General features: G+C 36.8%; 1 protein-coding gene across 3 annotated transcripts in view; it reads left to right on the top strand.

Annotated features, from left to right (window-relative positions):
- POLA1 (DNA polymerase alpha 1, catalytic subunit) overlaps positions 1-26,101 on the top strand; it is a 194,001-nt gene that overhangs the window by 102,353 nt on the left and 65,547 nt on the right. For all 3 annotated transcript variants that reach the window (XM_032679036.1, XM_032679037.1, XM_032679038.1), the window contains exon 35: positions 25,862-25,978. In XM_032679036.1, coding sequence (XP_032534927.1) covers positions 25,862-25,978 — 117 coding nt within the window. The remainder of the gene's footprint in view (positions 1-25,861; positions 25,979-26,101) is intronic.

The raw sequence follows: 26,101 nt of genomic DNA, 5'->3' as shown, positions 1-26,101 counted from the left end.
TTTACATCTTCCACAAGAGAAAGAAAAGCATGTGCTTTTATTGAACTTAATACGTTTGGCCAATTTTCTATAATCCACTAAATACAAATTGTACCCTGATTATCCATCTACGTCTGTCAAGCAAATTTTAATGGATGAGTGAATGAGTCAAATTTGATGCATGAAAATATACAAATATGCAAAATATGGGTCTAATTACAAGGCTGCTAAATTTACACAAGGTCAGGTAAACAAGGCACTGTGTAATGATTATTAATTGTTAATAATGCCTTTGGCAAAACACATTTCTGCTTTGAACACCTAACAATTCTTCATTTTCAGTTACATGAAACAGCCAAAGTGATCAGCTGTTAGCAAAACCAAAAGATGTTATTTTCTCTCATCTTTCTTCTACCTCACCTCTGTGATTGCCCACTGAGTAGTGGGAAGGATACTGTTCTGAAAAATAAAAGTACATTCAGTAGTTTTGTGTGAAAGTTCCACAGTAAAAATCAAATTAATGCATTATTATTCATTCATTGAATAAAGGAATAAATTCATTTACAGATAACTTTTTTCCTCATAAGGTAGTCTTAGGAGCATAGAGGCTCCTTCTGTCTTGTCCTGTGTGATGAAGAAGAGCCATTTTTTCCGATTCATAGTTGTCCTTTGAAACAGTTTTAGTTTTTTTTTTAAAGGTGCTCAGTCTGTCCTAACTTAATTCCTTTGCCCTCATCCGTGTACCTTTTAAGTTTCCCTGTCTCTTTTGATCCATTGTAAATGTTCGTCGTGTGGAGGTAAGACAGAGGAATTTGCAGGAAAGGAGAGGAAAAAGGCTGAAATGGCAAACTTGAGGTTCCGTTGTTAAATGAAATTAAAACACAGACAAAATCATGTTCTTTCTGTATTTTATATATATAATTATATTGAGTTGTAAGGTTGTATGAGCAGTTAATTTGGACAGGAATTGTGAGGGTGGTTGCAGGTAGAAAAACCTACCTATAACACATAGTTTTGCCTGACATTTTCCCCTGGTTTTGCAAGTACAGTCATCTCTTGGTGCAAACTGTGCCTCAGCCCATCTTTCTCTCAAGGGTACTGCTTCCTTTCTATAGCACTGCCACAGTCATAAACTAACATATTCTGAAGATGAAACAAGTTTAAATGTCATGAGGAATTAAATACTCAAAATCGGTTTAAATACTGGGAAAATGGTTCATTTTTAACGTTTGTTAGGTCATTGCAGCCCAATAACATAGACTGATGAAGTACTAATCTATGAACAAAGGAATTTTATTTAATAAAGGGATTTGCCCAGTGTAGTATTGGTCTCTGACATTAGCTGGGTGCTTAATGATTGAAGGAACTCTGTCAAACGCAAGTTTTTTCAATAAAACTTTTGGTAAGAGATGAAACTTCCTAGTTAGCAGATGACTTTGTTAATAAAACTGGAAGTATTTTCATTTGTGTGACTGTGCAAGTCTGCTGCAGGTACAGCTTCTATCTGACACTTTGTGTCAAGGAGCTCCAAAGGCTATTTGAGAGAGTTTAAAATATTTCTGTTTTTCACTGCTGTGGCTCTGTCATCTTTTCAGCTTCACTGAAATTCCATTTTGAATTACAAAGAAAGGTAAACAAAGCAACAAGTTTATCATCTGTGTACTGCATTGTCCACATTTCTAGGCTTTCTTTTGTCAACTTCTGTTTTCATGGACTGTCTTTTGCACTCCTTTTATTCCTCTTTTGCCATGATTCTTAGGGGTGGGCAAATACCAGCAGGCACTGGTGTTCTGTGAGCCACATGTGAGGTGTGGCTTTCACGGGTATACAAAGGCCATAGCTATTTATCAAAGTCCTTTTCATCTTCTGTTTTCTCAATATTCAAGTATAGAATTAATGTAAATTGTTTCTAGCACTGCACATGATCAGACATATGGCAGCTACTGTATTAAACACATATCAGTTTCTGATATTAATCTTCTATTATTCTATTAATCCTGAGAATTTGTAACAAAAATCTTTCTTTCAACTAGTCAAAATTAACTTTATTTATGCTACTATATTTACTCTTTGTGACATGCTTGTGGTTCCTCTCAAGCTGCTCTTCTTTTTTTCCAAATGTTAGTAGGAAGCGATGTTATTTCATTGTATCTGATATGTTTATAACCACAAAAAATTTACTGTATTTATAGAGCTGGTTGTGTTGCTGTTCTTTACATTGGTTTCTTCTGCCTGATTTTAATAATATGCCCAGAATTGTAGACATCAGTCCAAGCAAGGCCTCTCTGCTACCTTTATACAGACAAATGATTACTCTTAGTCCTTTGTTCAGTTTCTTCTCTGCTTCTTTCTTTTCATTCACTTTTCCTTTTGATTAGTGTATTATTTTAGCATAATTTTTGCCTTTCAGCGTCAGTCTCTCACTGTGAGCTAACATTTATCATTTTCACATCTCTGCTCCCTCCTCCCCTCCGCAATATGGCCAGTATTATCCATGCTGGTTTTTATATTTATGCTCTTTTATAACTTTCTATTTGTCTGTTGCATTTCTGAATCTTTCCTATTTTCTACTCCTGCAAGAAGTTATTCCAGTCTGTATGTAACTATCACCTAAACAGTTTCTATCGTTGGTTGTTTTGGCTCTGAACAGAAAGCTTGGGTGGTAAACAGCCTTAAAGCTTAACAGAGGCTAAACTTTTCCATCTTCCAACACAAGGAACTCTCAATTCTGATATGAATTATTTGTCTCTTCTCCTACGTCAGTGTTAGAGTAAGTCTGGATTCTTGCTAGCAAATTGAGTTTGTTTGGGTCAGGCTGACCTCCTTTTGAGATCCCAGAAGTTTTCTCATTTTGTTTCTGCAGGCATCTAATTCTTACTTTTTTAGTATCTCTCTTTTATACCATGTAACTAATAGCAGCAAGTAGACTCTATTTAGCTTAGTTCTGTTACTTTCTGTAAATTATTTAAATGATCACCCTTTTTCACTGTTTAAAAAGGGCCTATGAATATCCTGAAAACCATTTGGTAATTCAGAAGTATTCCTTATTTTACAACTGTGGTACTACAAGCAAAAGTATAACTACATAATTTCATCACTTGGACCAGGCTTGGGGCAGTTTCTACTACTGATTGAATTTTGCAGTTTCAGTGGATTTTTATTTTTTTTTAACTAATTTCAGTTAAGTAAAGGTATAGGGTACGTTGTTACTGATATATTTTTTCCCCCCCTTCAACTTTTATGCATATTGGTAAGTTCAGTCTGTTTTGCAAACACTTACTAATGCTATAATACGTTTTCCCATATCTCCCTTCTCAAATTTTTACCGTTATTGATTGAAGATTCAATTGAGAAATGTGTTTAGAACCCTGCTTTCTGTGGTAATCATAGAAGTCAGTGGGAAGACAAGAAAATTGTATTGAAAGAAATTGTGTGCGTGTGTGTTTTGTGTTTCAGCATAGATTATCTCTGCCAAAATAATAGCTGTCATTTTGTTCTTGTTATATTAGTGGCCTGTAGCTTACTACTACCCCTTTTGCCTTGCTTTTGTCCATTTGCCTATTTGTGAGTAGAAAAAGAATTTTGTGAAGGGCCATAATTTGGGGGCTTTATTATGCTAATAAAATCAATATTTTGTTATCTATTTAAATTAAATATTCCAAGATGGTGACCCCACTCTACCCTAGTATCAAAGCTGCAGACCTTAACATTCAGTGACTTTGAAACTTGAGTTCTGTTTAGAATTTCACGTCATGCCTGTGGCAGGAGAAAAAGATGGAAAATGTATACGCTGAGCCTATAGGACTTCCTGCAGTGCTTATTAATCCTTTATGGATCATTTGAAATGTTTCTAGTTTATTTAAGCTTTGCTGCTTGTATCAGATTGTTCCTGCAAAAAAAGGGAAAAGTGATCATGCTTTGAATTTTTAAAAATGATCTCACTTTCAAGCAAAAGCACTTTTATGCTCCATTAGAGTTGAATTTGCCAAACTCTTACATCGCATTAACACAAGCTTTACTGGATAGATAAACGTGTTGTTCAAAGACTGACTAGAACTTTACCAAACTGCATATTAAGATTTTGTCATCCTGCAGTTTTTATCTTGAATATTTTCTTCATGCAAATAGAGGAAACAGACAAAATTATTTCATTAAGAAACCTTGCAGCACAGTTTTTATCATTAACAAGGATAGAAAACAGGAAAATCAAATTTGATAGTTCGGTGTAAGACTAAAGAGTCTTGTAAACCTCTTAAGTGTGCCATCTTTCTTTTGTGAAGAACCATTTGAAGTTTATATACATAACTGAGGCTCTACTTTTTGTGCTTTGCTGCTGTGATAATGTTGTAGAATAAATGCGTAATGATTTATAGGTTCTGGAAAAAAAATTTCTAGATCCACAGGCAGGAGATGAAAACTCTGGGTTAAATTATCTAGGTGGCAAATTAAGGTCTGGTCTCCCCATGAAGTCCACTAGCAGATGGGTGAGCTAGGCATTCACTGCTCTTCACAGGACTAGAGAAACCAGCAGATCCCTGCATAGGAGTGAGTGGTCTGAAGGTTGAAATGTCCGTGTCTATTTTCTGGGATCCTTTCATCTCGAGATATATTTTCTTTGTTTAATTAGTAATTATATTTGTGAATGGTTGTGTTGTCATTGTAAGTACTACTTTCAGCAAACTCTTTTGTTGTTGTGTTTGCCAGTTAGGCCAAGATTTTTATAATAATGTCTATATTGTATCTTCTAGTTTTACTATTTCTGTGATATTTTAATATGCTGTCTGCCTAGAATGATGCTTTTCAAGCATGAGTTCTATGAAATTTCTGCCTTAAAGTCAGTAACTTCACAGCAAAATGGAATATTATTCGGGTTTAGTCTCCAAAAAGTTTTTTGTGAGAAATCACATTCAATGTTAGAATCTTAGCTTATTTTTTCAGTTTCTGTTACTTCGTGTGTTTTATAACATAGGAGAGTGGATCAATATCAATATCAATATGAAGTAAAAACACCTTTTATATGTTTATACGCTCTTACAAAATGCTTATTACCATAGTAACTGAGGGAGCCTATTAGCTTAGTATATTTCTTTAAATGTTTCTGAAACATGCAGAAAGTATTTTCCACATATTACACAAGAACATTTAATCCTCTGATTTTTTTGAAAAGCCACTTCTTCAGTGCCCACACTCGTATGTTATCTGTGTATGTGATTATTAATTCCATTTAAAGAAAACCCTAAAACTCAAAAAAAAAAAAAGGGGGGAAGCAAAAGTATTTGGAGTATCAGCTTGAACTTGCATACACTTTTTCTAAGGATGTGTGATCTGACTTGAATTTCCATCAAAGGAAATTAAAAAAAAGGAAAATTTATATGTCTACTCATGGATATGTGTCACATATGTAAAGACATTTACAGATATATACACACACTGCTTATGTATCTGATAGAATTTGGGAAACAATTTTTTCCTGAAAATATAGACTAAACTGAATTGTTGATAGTGTTTGTTTTTAATTTTCTTGCCCACCTTTCCCATTCTGTGACCTCTCTCATTTGACTCTATTGCTGTTTTCTTGAGTTTTGATAAGTTAATAACCCCTGAGTTATGCTAAAGCCAATTTAAAAGAAAAAAACCCTTCAAAACACTGTAACATGAGTGAAAGTATTGTTATGTGTTATAGAAGTTCCTGGCTTAGAGCAGACATGTCTAGTTTAAGATAGGTGTTTGAGGAGAGAAAGATTTAATTAATAAAGATCAGAGGTAACTAATCAGAGAAGTCAAAGTAAAGTATTCTCATTAATAAATATGTGGATGATAAGGGACTGTAGGTGTCTTCATTCTGCTGCAGATTATTCTTTCTAAAGATAATGGTCTTCACTGAGCCGTGCACCACCATCTGTGAATGGTACAGCAATCCTTCCTTGCAGTACTTAAGCATCTGTATTGGCCTAAAGTGGACTTTGCTCTTACGTGCATCTTCTCATGCAGGATAAGAGAGGTTCTACCAAAACCTTCTCCATGTTCCCCTGCTTGACATCTGTAGACAGAATCATGGAACCAGACCAAAGGGCTTGCTGCTGATAATATGAGAGGCACATTTTGCTGACTCATGTTCAATTTGGTATCCACCAGTTGTGTGGAAACCAAACTGTATCGGGAAACTCACCGAGGGTACCCGGTGCCCTGTCACACAGGTCATCAGTGAAGGTCCACACCCCTGGTCCACACTGCTGCTTATTGGCCTCCATCTGTATTCTGTTCCACTGGTCACCACCCTCTGGGCCCAGGCATTGAGCCAGTTTTCATTCAACTAAGGTTTTCCAAGCACTGGCTCATATGACTCCCTTCTTCTCAAGATTTAAGGACCCTGTGCTGCCTGCACCTTTCCTCCATGAATATGCTTACACATTTTGCTGAATTCACCTCTGTCTCTTTTTGTCATGGTAAGAGACTGCTCTTCAAGTTCTGTTGCTATTATTCTTTTTTTAAGGCCTTCAAACATTGTTTATGGCTCTTCAGCATACCAGTTCTTTTTCTTTTTCCTTTTTAACTCTTACCACCAGGACTGTGTGTGCTCCAGTACCATTCTCACAATGCATTTGAAGAAATTCACCTCAGTACTCATACACAGTTCTTCGTATTCAACCTCCACATCTTGCTACTCTTCCTTTAAAGCTGATGTTGAATAACTTGTCTACCATGACTCCTTTTCAGCTGAAAATTTCTGGCATACAGTACCCCCATTCTGTAGGTGTGAACTATAGTCTTTGTTCCCAGGGTGTTGCTTTTGTTTCGCTGTACTAACGTGTATTTTGTTTTGAATGAACACAGTTTACCAAACCAATTTCCTTGTGCTTATCATTATTTGCTGTTCTGCTTTTGTCATCTGTAAATTTGGTCTGAATTGATTCCTCTCTTCTCCTAATCACTGATGTAAATGTTGAAGAGTGTGAGTGTAACCTTTTCATTGTGATACACCACCGGAATCCCTCTGCATTCCATATTGAAAAATGCTTCCTTGACTGTCATCACTTTGTGTCTCATGGACCATTGATTTTTTTTTTTGAGATGCTTCAACTTTGCACCTCTTAATCCATTTCACATGTACTTCATTAATGCTCTGCAATGCTAATTCTGTTGCAGTGTCCTTTGCAAATAAATCAAATACTATTCAAGAGATTATTTATAGTACATCTGCCTTTCTCAAGCAAACTCGTAATGCAAATAAAAATGAAAAATGAAAAAAATTAACTGTCATGGCTGTTTGAGACTCATCTATATAAAAACATATTGACTGGTGTTAATTCCATTCCAGTTCTTAAATTCTTGATCACTGAAAGTCTCTATCAGTATTTCTGTTATTTTTCCTCAAGTTAGTGTTAGTCTGATACATACAAGAAGCTATGGGATTCTGATTTGCTTGTATAACTATTTCAAGGAAAATTAGCATTTTGGTAGATATGTAGGTCTCAGTCTTTTGAAGTGGCTTCAAGGATTGGGAAACCCAGCAAGTAGTGGATCTTCTTGACTCTAATTGGACTGTTAAATTCAGGCATTTTTTATATGAATATACTGAATTTTGAAGGCCTATTAAATATTTTCATGCTAGCTGACCAAAACATAGTTGTTCTTCCTTGTATGCTACTAAACTGTTACTGTGCTTTTCTGAAATATGGGAAAAAATTGCTCTTCTGGTTGCTTTGTGCTGCAGACTATTTTGTTGTTTTCATCATGTCATCGATTTGCTTCTATATTCTTAATTAATATCTGACCTAATTTTTCTTATTAGACTTCTACTTGGGAAAACTTTTGATTTGTGTCAGCAGCTGTCTACTTCCAGTCTCCATTTTTCATACTTCTGTTTTACACATTTTCCCAAGTTAAAATTTACTTGTAATTTTCCTTGCCCTAAGAGAGAGAACTTCTCAAATTATTTGGAACTGGTTTTTTACCCACATGAAATATAATAAAGTCATAATACTGGTTTCTAGGTAGTCACAGTCTTCTGCTCTAGTACTTTAATTTTTCTTTACGTGTCTTAATGAAATTAGGAATTTATATAATTTTTTTAATGAAGAATTCTCTCTAGATTATAGAAAATACTAGTTCTAGATACTTGGGGCAACATGTATGTCTACCACAAACTAAAAGAAGCAACACATAGCAGCAAAGTTTTTTTTCTAGCAGACAGGATGTATCAAGTAACTTTTTCTGGTCTCAAGAGGCTGCAGTGGGAAAGTTCTCTTGGGCCATACTAATTTCTGTATTGAGCTGTTGGTTCTAAAGGCTTAGCAGGTCTCAGCAGCAGCCAACCTTTTAAAAAGCAGAATCATAGTGTATTTGAAGGATACTTCACCTGCTGTTTTTCTGCAGTTTGTTCATCCTGAATGTGATTTACTAAATAAAACTTTGGAGTCTTATGTTAAAAAAAATAAATCTCTGCAACAAAAATGTCCCGTTTATTTAGCTTGTCTGTTGCCAATGTAGAAGCAACAGAAAACAGTCTCTTCCCCATTCTCATATTTTTTGGTTCAGTGAGTTTATGACAGGCCTTTATTTCTGTTGAGTTGGCTTTTTTTTTTTAATGCTTTCACAGAAGCATCAATTTCTTAAGGTCCATCTGGTTACTTTAGTTGGTGTCCAGAATAGTTTAGTTTGACAAGATTTTCAAAAAAACAACAGACAACCGCCCTCAGTTTCTGTTGTTATCTCTGAACCTTTGTCCGAATTTTTTTCCTACTAGCTTCAAAGCAGTTTTTATTAAATTTATCGTGTATTACATTGGTGTAAGTTTTGAAAATTTAAGTTCTGAGGTTTTGAAGCATTACCATTTTAGGTGTCTGCCTTCCCATTTTGTATGCTAAACCTGTCTAAAGTTGAATTTTGGCTGAAATTTCAACCTAAAATGGATTAACATTTTTTCAAGATTAAATAAAGCATATTGTTTCTGTCTTAAACTGATCCACAACAGGTCTTCTGAGATGCTGTTGTTCCTTTCTGACTTCACTTGGGTGCTTGAGATTGGCCTAGATTCTTGAGTTCTCTGTGGCAAGTAGCAGATACATGCAGTTTATAAGCCTTTGAAATTTCTAATTATTAATAGAAAGGACTATAAACTCTCTCAAACTCTCCCTCTGACCTTTCTTTTCATGATCTCTGGTCTGCATTTGGATCAGATGATGTGCCATGTATGGAGGTGTTTCCTCAAAAGATGTTCATTATTAACATGGAGATTGATATGACAATCAGCCTCTCCTGAAGAAGTGAAGAGCTGTGCAGTCTGACAGTGGTGGGAATGGCAAATATAGTGCAAGCCAGCAGGGAGGCAGAACAAGAGCTCTCATTTTAAAAAGAACAGGCAGGTCTAAGGGAACATTTAAGGGCAACCTCAGGAGACTGTAGGAAAGAGTTGTGGGTGGGTATTGAAAGTAGTTATAGGAATGGAGGGGAAGCTGAGGAGGAAGCCTAACCATCTCATAACACTTAGCAAAAGTTTTTTTTTGAGATTTTTGAGTGTCTTCTTTGATGCTTAGTTTAATTAACAGTAGCAGGGAGCAAATGGTGTCATTCAAGGTGGAGTCAAGTAGTGGAGTATATATTTAGTAACTCAGAATAAAATATGCTACAGATTTCTTTTAATTATTCCAAGTCAAAGTTCTAAAAACCTGTAAGTTGCAGCTGAAATGTAGACATCTCATTATATGAGCCTGCCTAGTGAGGTCCACCAAGCAACTAAATTTATTCACAGTTGTGGTCATCTGAGGAGAAATGAATGGGAAAGGGAAAAATCTGATGTAATGTAAATTAGTTTAATCAAAGGCCATAGGTCTGAAGGTAAATTATAATCACTTGCTTATTGTATGACATTGCAGTAAAAGCAGTGTTAAAGTTGTTCAGGTGGCCTTGCCATACCCAAAATGTGGGTGCTATGGCTTTGAGGTCTTTAACATTTGGCCATGAGGAAGAGTATATATTTCCTCCTTCCTTCCTCCTTTCTCTTGGTTGTCTTTTATCAGCCTAAGAAAATCCATCTACATTTGATAACTTTACAAACCTTAAAGATAAATTCATAGTGTGGAGCAGGAACTAGGCACGATTAATAAATAAAAGATAAAACCCAACACAAAACCAAAAAAACAACCCAAAAATGATTGCAAGCATTGAGTATAGATGAGTAAAAGAGACTAGAACATGGCCCGTGAGACTGGAGCTGGACCTGGGTGGATGTAGATGAAACTAAAAGCAAAGAAGCTGAATTAAGTGGAATTGGAATTGGTTGAATTAGAATATTCAAATGTGGTATCTGCTGGATAAGCACCTGGCTGGGCAGGTAGTTTGACACAGCATGAGGAGGCAGGCATGGGTAAAGGTTGCCTGTGAAAATTTGGACACAAAACCCAAGCAATTATATCTGAGTGTGATTGGTTTAATAAGAAAAATATGAGAAAATTCCTAAGTGTTTGCTTGCCTCTACTATTGGGAAATACTGGGCAAAATTTGTAGCTTGTGGAGAATACAGAAAGTAATTGTTATTATGGGCTACTCAATTTATTTCAAGAAGCAAAATATGTGTCTTCCTTTAAACCCTATTTTGAAGAATGGATTTTTTTTTTATATTTTATTTTAAAAATAGAGGAGAGATCCTGATACTGCAAAGTTGGACATTTGAAAGTTGAAGAAATCCCAGAATGAATACTACTTACTTAAGTTTAATGCAGGTCATTTATATTTGATGTTACCCATTCCCTTTTTTCTGTACATTGCAGCCCACAGGTTGGACAGCCCTTGTTGGATGAGCAGCCAGTCTGTATTTGTTTCTCTCCATTGCATAGTGGATGCTCTTTGCCTTATCGAGTGTTCTCTCTGAAACTTTGCCTAGAATTATTTATTTTCCCATGGAGTTTTCTGTGGCACACTTCACTGTGGGATCAAGTGGCTCTTAAAGAGCATCTTTACAAGAGCTGTATTAAGCTAGGGGGCAATTATTATTTTTATTTCTTAAAGGAATGAGTCATTGGGGAATGAACAACAAACATGTCCATAAGTTTGCGTGCCCAATTTGTGAATCAAAGGACCTGTTTTTTCAGTGTGTAGTGCTGAGTAACTGCCTGAAGCAGAGCTTTCAGGTTACAGTTGGGTCTACTCAAACTTGAGCATCATAGACCTTTAAACTTCACTGGGAACAGACTGATTATTGAGGTGATCATTGCTTGTGAGTCCATTCAATAAACTGGAGTGACTTGTCCAGCCACATGGAGAATCTGTGGAGGGGCATTTCAGCTCCCTGGGACCGCAGTCATTGGACTTTAGCACTTTATTTTAATTTCTTTCATTTTACTACATACTCTCCAGTGTTCCCAGTACAAAGTCTTGTTCACTTTACAAGCCATTGTAAAGGCAATCCAGTCCTTTGAGGAGAATTAAAATATAGATGTGATCCTTTAACTGTAAATTATCACATGATTTGTATGTACAGGGAACTGAAATGAGGATTACACGGGCTTCTGATTGCATGCTTCTTGAGCTTAATGTATTTTCACCTACACTGTATGTGAAAATCTATTGCTAAAGGGTGCCATTGCATTTTACAAGAAACATATGCATACATCTAATGACAGGATTTGGTCTATACAGAGACATGACTTGTTTTTATTAATGATATCATGAAAATTAAGCTCTCAACCATTCAATCAGCTCACTATGGCATAATAAATGTTTCAGTACAGAGCCTGTGCTCCAGTAATAAATAGCGAATTTATTGTGAAGTCAATCAGTAATATGTATTGGACTGTTTTCAGCAGTTTTTTTCTTATAGGTTACTTGCAATTGTAAAGAAAATAAGTTTAAAGTTATTAGTTTATTATGTATTATAATACTATTCATCGGCAAATGTTTTAGTACAGTAGGTATTCCATTAGAAACCACCCAATCTGATAATTTTAAGAGTTTTTTTTTCTTTTTAAGCAGCTGCTTCCTCTCTGATTTGGATTTTAATCATGACTTGACTTAAGCTTTCATGTCTTACTTATGCTGCCAGGAGAGAACTCGAGCACTAGTTTACTTAATTATTTGCTGTACAACAGCTGCTAATATTAAAAAGGAAAAAAAAACCACAAAAAATGCCATCTCATCTTTAGGTCTGCTACAGACAAAAAAGCAAAGGCAGAGGAGATGACTGTAGCTACCCTGTCTGCTTGGCACCGGCTTCCTTCTCCTCTCTCACTTTCAGTTTTCAGTGTAATGAAGAGCAGGAGAACAATATTCTGTAATTAAGGATTCCATTAAGTTGAAGAAAAGAGCAAATGGAGTTGTTTGTTCTCCTAGCTGAAAAAATTTGTCTGGGGTGGGGGGTTAGTGGTAGTAGTGTAGAAAGAGAGAGGTGGGTGGAGAGACTAAGTCAGGGCTGTTTGTTGAATATACTGTTAAGGACTGTTACCATCCTAATTAATCAAGTTAGAAATTACAGCTGTAGTCGGTTTCCCCCCAATTCTTGTTATCAATTTTCTTCTCTTTTGAGACAAAGCAAATATAAATTTTGTGTTCATTTGTCATTCGTTCTTTGACTTCAGCATCTCTGAAAATAACAATGTAGCACAAAAGACCAGTATTTACCTAGTTGTAATGTGGGTTGCCATGGTGTTTTGCAAATTATTGCAATTATGTTCACCATGCGAGTCGCCCTTGGTAACTGGCGAAAAAACTGATAATCCTGTTTTGAACAAAAGGTCAAATTGCTGAATAGAAAGTCTTGATTAACTAAAAGATGTACAAAGTGGAATTATTTCCTACCATTCAGAAATAGTTCTTGATCGGGTTTGGGGGAGGGGGTGAGTAAGTACATCTGATTACTGAAGTACAAAGCATTGAAAGGATGTTGTCTTGAGCCTTTCATGTAGTCTTAATGGTGGCTTTTTTGTCAAATTTACCCATTTGCGGCATTGAAAGAGGCAGCTGCATTTAAGCTTGAGAGATGGTGCTTTTCAAGAGTTCAGTGCATGGAAAGTTCTCAGCAGTATCTGCAGTTTACTATTAGACCTTCGGCTATTAAAACTGATGTGCTGCATTTGAGCCCATAGCTCTTGGTGCTTGTAAAACCCTCTGACTGATGATCTAATAAAGTGCTCTTACCGGACAATCTCTGATCAGATACTTTAGGGGGGAAAAAAAAATAACCACAGCTCTGAAAAGGATGGAGGTAGAAACACATGACTATACTGAAAAGTTTGCTTTTGTAATCTGCAGTGGAAATGTTAGTAAATAAGACTATATTTTCAATTTGAGTATATTAAAGGCCCACTGTTCCAGAATTTATTTTTATTTACATTTACAAAAGCAAAATTCAGTCTGAAAAGATTAAAAGTTCTTCATAATTGCTAGTCCTCAACAATTGCATACAAATATATAGAGGGAATGGTCTTCTGCACTATAATGCTGTGAATTTCCTTTCGTCTTTCCTTTTTTATTCTTGGGGGTGGCAGGGGGAGCGAGGGAAGACGTGAAGAGGATTAAGGGTTTTTCCCTTTTTAATTATTTCTACTTTTTGTTTTTAAACAGCTACCTGGAAATTAATTCTTAAAACTTTGGAGAGCCTGTGTGAGAGCAGCATGAAAGCAAAGTAAACCTGAACAAGTTTGTGGGTTTACATTCTGCATCACCTAGCAACCCCCTGGCTCAGCCAGTTCTCTCCTCTGCCCCCAGTCCTGTTTACAGACCATTCAGACTGCTCTTCGAAACCATGAAAGATATTCAGTTTCATTAGTGCCATTCTCAAGGAGAAAATAATTAAACTTAAATGAACAAACACTGCTTAGTGATGCTTTAAACTTCTCTAGTTTAAGGTGACCAGACTGTTGAGACCACTTTCTCTGCCATTACCTTTCACTCTTTTGAGCTCCTCTAAACTCGCCTACCCATGTATGTGCTTTATAGTTTTTAAAGTTTTCAGAACTGTATTCACTCCTTCAGTATTTAGAGATGTTCAGAACCATATTGCAAAGGTGTTTCACACAAACAATCTTTTTGTCTCTTTACCAACTTGAGATGTACACTGGAGCTGACAAACCTTACTGTTACTGGCACGTACATGAGCAAACCCTCTGTTTGTTCTAATTTTATATCTGATGTCTTGCAGGAAGTTTGCCATGACAAGTCTGAGACAGGAAAAATTCAAGGACTGTACAAATGTTTGAGTGGAGAAGGAAGAAAAAAGATTTGTGGAAGAAGTGGGGGGAGGAGAGTGTTTTTAGCTTTGTAACCAAAGTAGAGGCATGGTTTTTAAGAAATCTTTGAGTTCTTACTGTTTGTATGTTGCTAGATTCTTTAACAAGCAATATGTGGATGGGCTGTATGAGCTCTTTATGCTTTGCTGACAGTTGACAGACAAAGCAAAATTTTTTCTGAGACAAGGTACTGTACTTAGTTATGACCTATTGTACCCTAAGAGTATGGCTTGCTTTGAGTTGTATGAATAGGGAGAGTGTTTTGGCAAAGTGGACTTAAATATCCTTCTGGAGGTTTTAGCTCTCAATACAGAAATACATAAGACATCCTTCACTGGTCCTTTTCTCGTAGTTTTCCATATGAAGTCATTTTAAGTATTTCTTCTCTCAGTTGCTTGCTCAAAATTCAATTTAGCTGTTTTCAGATTGTCTTAAGTGAAATAAAATTATTGGTAATAGCTGCTTCTCTTTGTGAGCGGTATGTCAGCCTGTGAACACTTATGCTCTACTTTTTAATCTTTAGGGGCATGTGTTTTGGTGCCTAGAACCTTATTTACTGAAGATAAGAAGACCAGGGTATTGGATTTGATGTGAAGTAAAGCAGAACATACTGGCTAATTTACTTTGTAATGTTCAACTGTTAAGGTTGGAATTTGTCCACTTGTGGTGCTATTACATGTGTTTAAATGAGGGCCACTGTTTGCATCAAATCTGTCATAAGAGTTTGGAGTGCTCTATTATCCTTTCAGCAGGCTGACGGCAGAGCCTGGTCTTTGCACAAATGAGATCAATAAGTTTCAAATAACTTATCTGAAAGACATGTGACTGTACATTTAAAGGTGTCTTTTTTAAAAGAAAATCAATTTCTAATAGCATGTAAAACTCTGACTTTGACCTACAAGATATTTTTCACTTCTGTCTTGTTTGGTAAGTTTGTTTAAAACATCTTTTACGTTAGCTTGAGCGTTTGAGTTCTCGAGCGGTAGGGTAAGGGTGCATTTCTCAATGGGTATCTGCTGCTTTGGTTACATACACACACTTCCAAGACTTTTAATGGTAAAATTGATATGAAGATTTTTTTTGGTCTTTCATGGTTTCCTCGATTCTACCTCCTCACCCCTCAGATCTGGATTAGAATGCAATTCAAGTTCTGTTATTTTGGAGTATTCAGAATTACAAAATACCAATCCTGAAACTCTGTATCATTTTCAGTAGCCTATAAATAGGCAGATGATATTCTGTGGCTTACTTTGCATGACAACAACAGTGCATTGCTGATAGGGCTGTGAGGGTATGCAAGTACTGAAAGGACTCCTAAAAAGTGTGCTATGGGACATAATTTTGTTGTAACCTAAATCCTCTCAAGTTAATGTCTGTTTTCCATGATATCCAATACAAACTTTGGGTGTTTTAGGCCAGCGCAGATGGCAGCTTCACTTCTCTTGACGGCCACCTGGAATCTACATCAGTACTTTTACTGTTACCATATCATCAGCTTTTTCAAGATAAAAGGACATTTTGTGTTCTAAGACACTCAGGTAGTATTTGTGTCCTCATTCATGCTTGCTTTAAGGTAGCAAGTCGGTGTAGTTACATTGCCTTCAGTTGCAGTTTGTCTAATTGTTTGGACCTTCATAATCTGGTCCTTCAATGGTGTGGTTCCATTGGCTCCAGGTGCCTTTGGGTCATTTTAGGCTGGCAGTTTTCCAGTGCAGAACTGGGACAACAGATATGAATGTTTCTGAGAGCAGGAGGCTTAAGTATTTTGGAGAGGGTGTCCTTCTCTTTTACCAGCATTGGGTGGTGAAGTGATCATTTGCCTTCCACTAGGAAGTTACAAGCTGAGATGCTTCAATTTGATAACATTCTTTAGTGTGCTTCCTGTGATAATAATACTGGATATATAACCAACCATCTCCAGTATCTGTACTGCTTTCAAGTAATACGCTTTTAAAATCATATCTCATTGTTTCATCTTTCATTTAAGTTTTGTATTTTTCCTAAAAGATCTTGTCTATCTGTTCATCAGCTTGGATAATGCTGAATTCAAGAGGAGTAGAGTGAACCATCCAGGAAAGGAATTTCCTTTCTTTGTAAGAGTTTTGTTATCCACTCCATCCCACAGCTAAACTCTGATCAGTTATACAGGCCAAAACTCAAGAAGCTCTGAAAATAAGGAAATGCTTAGAAAAGAAATTAAAATTGTATCTTCATCTTCCATTAAAGTGAGACAGCATGAAATGGAGTGTGAAATGCTGTGGTCTCTATTTACATTTGCCCTAAATTGGATGATCAGGTAGCATTAGACTCTAAAAATACTCATAGTGGGAAATGTAACCTATTTTTTTCTGGATGAGGAGCTAGATATGATATTTATTGTATAGAAAAAGAAAAATTAATACAAAGTCGGTGGGCAAGAGTGAGTTGATGAAACAGGTCCTTCTCTTGTCATCTGAAAAGTCATATACGACACTGGATCTATGATCAGATCTCTTAATGCATTGTAGTTAGCTTTTTGTATTAATTTCAGGAAGTAATTTCAGTTGTTGTTACTACAGTAGTTACTAAAAAAATTTACATTACCAAAATGTATACAACACACAACAAAATATCAGAGAACATAAAGTAAGCATTCTCTGGGTAAGGGATTTAAGCTGTAGGGTAAATTTATAAAGAAATCTAAATAAACCTAAGGTACTTCACTATTCTAAGCATTTGCTGCAATATCTTTGAGAATAAGAAGCTTGAAAGCATGTTTAACATGGTACCTATCCCACTTAAAATAAAAAAACCAAAAGCTCCAGTCAGCCAGCATCAATACTAGACTCTTGACCCAATTTTTTTATAAAACAATCTATTTGAAGAGTCTGGGAAAATATCAAAGGAATCTGTTATTTGGAGATGATTAAATGTTAGTTAGGACAGCAGTATAAAACCATGAAACAAAACATTCTCAAAGGTCATCTTTGTCTTACGTACTGAAATTGGAGTATAAATATTTTAACTTAGTTTTAAGATGTTTTTGACTTAAAAGTTTCAGTTTTGCCTGATAGTTCAAGAGAACTTGCACACACTGTGAAATTCTTTTACATTTTAAAATTCTAGGATGGTGTTCAGGCATAACCTCTTCTCTAGAAGGGATCTCTTGAACCTGGCATTAGGGCTTCTGACTTAGTGCAATTGGATCTCCTTATGGTAACATATTAAATAAGTAGAGAGAGCTTCTCCAGCAATTTCTTTTTAAAATTTTGGTGTAGTGGAAAAGAAGGCTGGAGTGACTAGTACTTCAATAACAATGTCTGTTCATATACTGCTTTGAGATCAAAATATGTCTGAACTTACTAATTGGAGAGGCTTTACAAGTCCCCTAGATTTCCTTGACAGATAAAATGAGATCCTTCTCATGGTCTCACAGGTACATGTTTTTATTAGTGCTTTGTGTCTGGTTTGTGGAATATCAAGTCTTGCAGGATCCTGAAAAAGTTGCTGGCCCAGAATTCTGCATCACTGATTGCTTCTAATTCCATTACTCCAGTTGTTCTGTTTGGTTTGCATGATTCTTGTCAATAGAGTGTGCCTATTTATTCTTTATCAAGAGGAAAAATGCCAGAACAGATAAGATGTTCTTATAAAGGCTCCTTCTGATGGTGATCATTTTGTTAGGGGGTGAGGAAGGAAGGGAGAACTGATGGTTCATTTTCCATATATGACACTCTTCTGTGACAGCATATTCTTCTTTTGTTTCCCTCAAATTTCTTTCTGACAAAATTATCTTAGAATTTCCCCTTGATGAAGAATTTACTTATTCTTTTCTTTCCCGTGCCCAAAGAGGGGGATGACCAAGAGGTAGGTTTTTAAACGTATGAAAGGCGATCCTTTCGTATGTTGACCTAGTCTTTTATAAATTGAGATAATCTCGTCTCCAGGTTGTTTGTATTAGTAGCTACAAGTTCCAAAGGAATGGCTGTTTCTGTGCAGGCTCTCAGGAGATGCACAGACTTGACAAAATCAAATGTCTTAAGGTGTTACGTGTGTGGAGTCCTCCTGATCAAAGTGTTCTACACTGAGTCTACTCTGGTAGTCTCACCAATAAATTACTCCATCTGTAAGATCAATCAAGCAACTATCTGATGTGCCTTTGTACTTGCTCTGGAAGGACGTTCAGGATAAAGCAGCTGGCTGGAAGCAGCTACAGAAAGTACACAAAGCAGGCAGGCACCAGGACACTGCAAAGAGTTACTTTTCCTTCAGAAGAGAATAGTATGTTTCTGTTTATACCAATCCCAGACTCTTCAAGTCCTCTATCTTGAAAAACCCTTTCAAAAATTTAATGAGTCTATGCTTCTCCTATGTCTAGCAGCGGTAGAATTTATTTCTTTTTAAGAGTGGTCTTCTGAGGTTTTTATCAGGTACATTTGCCCATGAAAAAAGTGGGATGTTGCCTCAAGAACCTAAAATACGCTGAACTTCACTGGAGTGGTGGAATCACCCTCCCTGAAGTGTTCAAAAGATGTTTGGATGTGGCACTTGGGGCGCTTGTTTAGCAATTGGACTCCATGATCTTAGAGGTTTTTTTCCGACCTTAGTGATTCTATGATTCACATTGCTAAGTGGGTAAAGTTTTCTGGTGAAGTCTCCTTTCACTGTTTATGATAGCATCCCTGATCTGAGGGGATTTCGTCTTGGCATTGTAGCAGTGGCAGGCAGGTGTCACTCAAGTCTGCGTTGTCTGAAAATTCCAGTGCATGACACTACTTCTCACGCTGTCATTCAGATATCAATTGTTGCTGCTCTCTCACTAAGATGGTGCAAATGCATTGGATTGTATCAATGTTATTACTAGAGTATTTCTTTCTTCTAAAGGGACAAAAAAAGCAGATTAGGAATTGAAATTACTTGAAAGTAATTTGGTTTCTGGTACACAACAGAGAAACTTTCCTAACTTTACAGCAATAGCTCATCTTTAAGTCAATATTCATACCACCTCTCATGTTTAAAGATGTAGCTACTACTAGTAGTCAAAACACTTGCCAGAGAATGTGCAAACAGAGGGTTTGACTGTAATTCCTGAGATGCTGTCTACCACTAAGGAAAGTTTGTCTATCTGTTCCCCCAAACACTCAGCTATTTACAGAAGACACAGAGAGGGAGAACACACCTGTGATGTGGAACAATTATTGCGATTGGAACTGATAACTTTCAGGCCACTGAATCAAGTCCTCTGTTGCCATGATGAACTGCCTGATTTTATTTCATAAAATCATCTATCTTTTAACGTTACATGGGCGTATTTATATGTTTGATAGTGTACCCAGTAATGCAATATTATTGGAACCTCATCCTTCCAGAGGATTTAAAGACACTTCCTGTTAGGAAATGCTATCCATAATAATGGACATTGGCAGGAAAATGGGTTTTGAAGCTTCTGGTCTTGGAATGAGTGAAAATAATATGCTTTTGTAGGAGTAGTATAAAAAAAGAGGTCAGTGTGAAATTAAAGTGGCCTGATTAGTGACTCACAATGATGTCCTGATCAGAAAGTTTTCATTGCATTGTCTCTCACATTCAGCCTTGCAAAAACTGGTTTGCTGATCAGTGACATGAACAGCAAGCTTATGCTGGTTGACTTGGACAGTACGTTCAGGTTGGGTTCCTGCATTTCCTTTCTGGTGTGTTTGGTGATTTAAGGTGATAATTTCAGCTCTGCAATGCTGAAGGCATGGATTTTGAATGTAATATGCTCAAGGTCAGGTCTCCCAGCCAATCTGGAGATTGGACATCATCCAGTAAGATCCCATTATCTAAAGTCCATGTTAAAATTGTCTTCAATGGGGAGAAAGATTGTAGAGAAGCAAGCACAAATTACAATTAAATTCAACTCTAAAGTAACTGATAGTGACTTGTGAATTATTTTCAGTACTTTGTGCTTTTTACTACCACATTTTTTCATTCCATGTGAACTTCCAAAGCGTTGTAGTGCCTTAGCATCCAGACTGTCCAAAGGCAGGAACAGATGCAGAACTGAAGTGTCCTAGAGAAGCACATCCAGTTTTCTGCTGTAGCAGGCAGCCAAGCTACATTGTGAAATGTAGTTTGTAAAAACCATTAAGATAAGGCTAAATGAATATATGTTGTTGACTCCTGCAACTTCTGTTTGAAAGGCTGTTCTGAAACCACTTGCCTCCTCTGTATGTTGGGGTAATATTTCTAATGCTTGTTGATCACCAGAATGGAAGAGGCTAATTCTCAAGAACAGACTTACAAAGAAACAAAATTACTTTTGACTTGCAAATTTCTCCCCTTTAGCTACAGTTCATGGACATAATACTCTTGAGGGATTTTCTTTTATATTTTGCATTTGTTTCAGGGGTTTTTTTGCATACTTTTTATATTTTAAAATGAACTAAGCATTTGCAGGCAGAATGTTTGGAAACGCTAGTTGCTGGGTTTTTTTCCACTCTCTATCAACTTGTATTTCATTTCCCACAGTGTTGCAGATACCAAGTAGAACAAAGCTGAAGGTTTCCTATTATGATTTTGTTTGATCTATTGCAAATTAATTTACAGACTCAGTGATAGCTGCTGGGAAATGAAGGATTGGTTTTGTTTGGTCAGTGAAGATGACAGGCATGGATCAAATAAGAGTTAACAATAATGCACTTGAACAGATTGAATCAGAACATAATGCATGTATTGAATTTGATTGCAACATGCATGGCCATGGAAAAGTTTTTTGTTTAAAACAAATCAAGGCTATGGCTTAATTATCAAAGCAAAACAAGAGGCATAAAGACCTACATGTTTCTGATACTGCTTTTTTTTTCAAAAATAGCTCCCTTCACACAGTTATCTACATGTTTAATTTCCATGCATAATAGCAACAGTTATTGTTGTCATATGTTAAGAGAGATTAACAGATAGTAAGTACAAACAAACACAAATAAGGCCTGAATAGAGAGGTGACAAAGAAGAAAAGACCTCTTTAATGTTAATTATAACTGGTAGGAAGTCTATACAAATGACATTAATTGTTTTCTATATGAATTGAAGGAACATTCAGTATCTAGTATTTAGTATGTTTGGGCTTTTTATTGTAGGCAATACTTAGAAATCTTCATTTTTTAAATATATTTTATTGCAATATGTACTATTCAGTGAAACTTGTATGTTTTTATCATTATTTCTTAGTAGCTGAAAACAAGTATAATAGTAAGCTGTTGATTTTGAATGGTTATTTTTATCCTACCATTTTTATAGTTTAAGCACCTGTATTTTGTGACCAGCAAAGCTCCCAGTGCTTTCTTCAACAGTGACTGCATTAGACTGGTACAACTGCATAAAGAAACTTGCTTCCAATATCATTAGTCAGTAGTAGTTTAGGGGGACCATCTGTGCATTCCATTGTAAGACAGTGGAAGCAGTACCTTGTGAGTGGTGTAGTCCTTTGTTTCTTAATTGTTAGCTAAAAATGCCAAAAGGTGGCAGAAAACACATTTACTTTTATTGTGCATTATTTTGATGCTTGTCTATTTTTGAGTATTCTGTTCAGCTGAAGCTGGGATGATGCTCCCATTCCAGGCTTTGTTTTTTCAGTTGCACTTGCATTCCCTACGTATCTTGCTATCTGGCAGTTTCCATGCTTTGTTTTTCTAGTATAATAAATTGTTTCAAAGTTCAGATTTAGTCATTTAATATGTTTTGAGTCATGAGCGTTCTCTTCCTGCACACAGAATCTTTTCATAGTTACAGCTGAAACAATTACACTCCTTGACAGGAGGGGTTTGGAATGGGTGAGGACACCCTCTGCATCTCCCCCTGCCTGGCTGTGTATTTGAAGGCCCTGCTTGTGTCAGACTGCTGCCAGATGTTTCATAGGAAGGCAGAGATGCCACATAATAAGCAAATGTGACATAAACAACTTTCCAGCTTTTGTCTCTAAAAATTAACTTAATGGAAGATCTGTGACAATTCATTATCCGTTCCAGGAATTTTTTTGTTCCCCCTCACTGTGGCTCTAATGATATTCTTGGTACTCACATAAGTGAGTGCCCGAAGATCTCGTTGCTATCCTTGAGTAGCTTTTTTTTGTAGAAGGTTATTCCAAGTCTGTCAAAACTGAGTTATTTAAAAAATGTGAGGCAACAGATAAACACCATCCTCTTTTAAAAATAAATGTGAGCTTCATTTGCAAAACCAAGGCCAAGAACTATGTTTTTCACTTGAGGCTCATTTGTGCCTGCTGACTTCAGAAGACACAGGTCAGGTGTCTGTGTTAGGTCATGTCCTAAGTTAGGATTTTTCACAATGAAGCATGTGCTGATGAAGTAACTCAGTCTTGTTGAGCAGTGTCTTATCTTTGTAATGTTAGTTCTGAAGTATTTGTCATAAATAAATTGTATATGACAAGGAAAGCCGTACTAGGACTGCTGGGGCAACAGTTGTGCAAGAGACCAAATTAAATTCACAGGTTTTTGAATTCTTGAAATTTTCTCAGTGTGCAGTATTAAATCTGTAGTTATTCACATTGCTAATCTACAAAACAGTAGAACTCAAACTTAGTGATCAGATCACTAATTACACTGTTTCCAACCCCCCTTATTTTATTAAGAGCATCTAGATTAGGGAGGATTTGCCTCATCCCAAAATCTGTTAGGTGAATTGGTTTTTGGAGATGATTTTTCTTCCTCCATTTACTATAAACAAATCACTATAGGGTGACCAGCTTAAACTGGTTATCAGGCTTTTAGAAATCAAAGTTGGGTGAAAGGAATCTACCTGCTTATCTTAATAGACTTTTTCAATTCCTGCATTACGGACTTGAGCACGCATTTTAGGAAGCAATTTGCATTGCTGTTGGCATGAAGTTCCACACACAGTTTTTCTGGTCTGGCAACATAGACATAAAAGCTCTGCTGTGCAAGGGCAGCAGGAAGTGTTTTGGTGGACTTTACACCAAGTGAGATAGTATTGAAATTGCGATATGGCTGGAAAAATGGTGAAAGAAGAGAGGTCTCTGTCATAAATGAAGTAAAGGATTTGAACTTTCATCTTAAAAAGATACATAAACAAACAAAAAGCCTGAAATAGTCTTGGAGAACTTTTGAAATTATTATGGAAGATATTTTTAAGTTGAAATTTAAGTGGAAATTAGATATAAGTCATTGCCAGAACATACAGTTGGAACAGCTTGTTGAAGAGCCAGTGAGAATGGAATCAAGCAACTTTTGGAGTTGTTGTCTGATTCCTAGTATTTCCATGAAAGTACCAGGAATTCTGGTACAGTTAAGTTTAACTTCTTCGCAGGAGCTACAAAAATTTTGGAAACGGGCAGAAATAAGCAGTCACTATTCCCCGCACAGACACGAGCAGCTGATGATCTGAAATGCAGAGTTTGCAGGGCTGAGCTGCTCAGGGGTGGTAAAAGCAGGAACTGCTTGAGAAGAGTTGCAGATAGACTTTGTGATACTGACTGGACTTGTCAGTTAACACTGGAAGATGAAATCTTCTGCTAAGTAATGTGAAGTAAGGCAGATGCTGAAAAACCAATGCTAATTTTGTATATAGAGTGTGTATTGATTTACAAGGGAAGAATAAAATTACAATTCTTGGATAATGATAAATACCTTTCTGGAAATGACTGCTCAGTGCTCAAATGCTCAGTAGTGCTCTAGGCAAACAGAACTTGAGGAAAGAAAAGAACAGAGAGCAAGATGGTAAATACCATTTTGTTTCTGTATAAATTCACATTCATCTAGCATCCTAAATACTGTGTACAATACTGGTTTCATCTCCCTCCCCATTTGTCCTCTATTTTCCCCCCAGTCCCCTTATTTCAAAAAAGACTTGGAAGAGATTCAGAGAAGGGCAACAAAGATTTGGAGTGATTTCCATGAAAGGAACACCTGAGTAAATTAGGACTGTGGTTTGGAAAAGAGTTTGATTGCAGGTGATGTGATGGAGGTCTCTAAAATCATGAGTGGCATGGAAAAAGTGAATGCAGAATGATTTTTCCTAGTCTCTCCTGATACAAGAACTAGAAGGCATTAAAAGAGAAAGAGTGTGTGTGTGTTCAAGAAAAATAAGATACTTTTTCATATAGCGTGTAGTTGTTCTGCAGTATATTGCAGATGCTAAAAGTTTCAATTGGTTGAAAAAGCACTTGAAGTTCATTGGGGTGGGAGTAGTAATGCACCCAGTTGCCACTGAATACAGAGACAATGATTCAGGTGGTCCTTGAGTCATTTCCAAAAGTTGGGAAAATCTTTGGAAGAGTTTTACTGTGTGTTTTCTCTTACTCTATTCCTTTGTATCTTCTATAGGTGGTTCTTAGAGATGAGGTGTAGTGTTGTTTTTAACCTATGGTCAAACCTGGCACAAAAAGCGCATCCTTACCAGTCCCAGAATCATTCTTTGTTTCATACTCTTAAGAGAAGCCTTTTGCATTGTCTCCCTGAGCTGAGATAGAGCAAACTGGCTCAGATTTTATTCCATTTTAACTCAGGAAAATATTAGTTTACATTGACGTCCCGAAAGCTTTGTAAATAATATATATATATATATATATATATATATATATATTTATATTTATATTTGAAACAAAAAAGAAAGGAAAGCTTCTGGCTGGCATCAGAAAATAGAAAAGTTAAAATTGTTTTTCCTCCTCTAAAGTGTAAGCAAGAAAATGGCACTTTACTTAAACATTTAATTTATTAAAGGTCTATGAGATGTCCTGCTGATTGGTCTACATAGTTGGATAAAATAATCCTGTTATTTTAATGCCTCATCTGGAGAAGAGAAGAGGTTTTGGTATATTTCAAAGAAAGGATGACTGCAGCGATCATAATGTGGGATTTTGAAGCAAGAAGACTTCAGCTTTGTTCTCTGCCATTACTTGTGTTTAAACAAGGACCATAGAATCACAGAATCAGCTGGGTTAGAAAAGACCTCTGAGATCATCAAGTCCAACCCTTGATCCACTTCTGCTGTGGTTACCAGACCATGGCACTAAGTGCCACATCCAGTCTCATCTTAAAAACCTCCAGGGACGGAGAATCCACCACTTCCCTGGGCAGCCCATTCCAATGCCTGATTACCCTCTCTGTAAAGAAATTCTTCCTAATATCCAACCTAAACCTCTCCTGGGCAAAGCTTAAGACGATACCCTCTTGTCTTACTGATAGCTGCCTGGGAGAAGGGACCAATGGCCACCTGGCTCCAACCTCCTTTCAGGGAGTTGTAGAGAGTGATGAGGTCTCCCCTGAACCTCCTATTCTCCGAGATGTACAACCTCAGTTCCCTCAGCCTCTCCTCACAGGACTTGTGCTCCAGTCCCTTCCCCAGCCTTGTTGCTCTTCTCTGGACCTGCTCCAGCGCCTCAATATCCTTCCTGAACTGAGGGGCCCAGAACTGGGCGCATTACTCAAGATGTGGCCTCACCAGTGCTGAGTACAGGGGAAGAATCACTTCCCTGGACCTGTTGACCACACTGTTCCTGATGCAGACCTTCATCTCTTTATGCATATTATACTGTCAGATTCACAGAGGATGTTAAAGTTTTTTTCTTCCTTTAATGTGATTTGTTGTTTAGGTGGAATAAAAAGAGGCTATAACTTGAAATTATGGTAAAAAATTATTTTCTTCTATGTTCTCCCTTTCTGCAGGGTTGGTTAATATGTGAGGAGCCAACTTGCCAGAATCGAACCCGTCGTCTTCCCCTGAGTTTTTCCCGGGGTGGCCCTGTGTGCCAGGCCTGCAGGAAGGCTGTTCTGAGACCAGAGGTGAGTGTTTGAGTACAAAGCTTTGACAGCAGTGGAGCCAGACTCTCATGAAGTTCACCTGGCTCTCAATTCTACCTTTCAAAGGTAGCAGGATTAAGCAGGAATTTTTAATTAGTTTATTAG

The sequence above is a fragment of the Chiroxiphia lanceolata genome, chromosome 2 (genome assembly GCF_009829145.1).
Source record: "Chiroxiphia lanceolata isolate bChiLan1 chromosome 2, bChiLan1.pri, whole genome shotgun sequence".
In the NCBI taxonomy this organism is placed as follows: Eukaryota; Metazoa; Chordata; class Aves; order Passeriformes; family Pipridae; genus Chiroxiphia; species Chiroxiphia lanceolata.
Note: the sequence above shows the minus strand (reverse complement) of the source record. Positions and strands in the feature narration are given on the sequence as shown.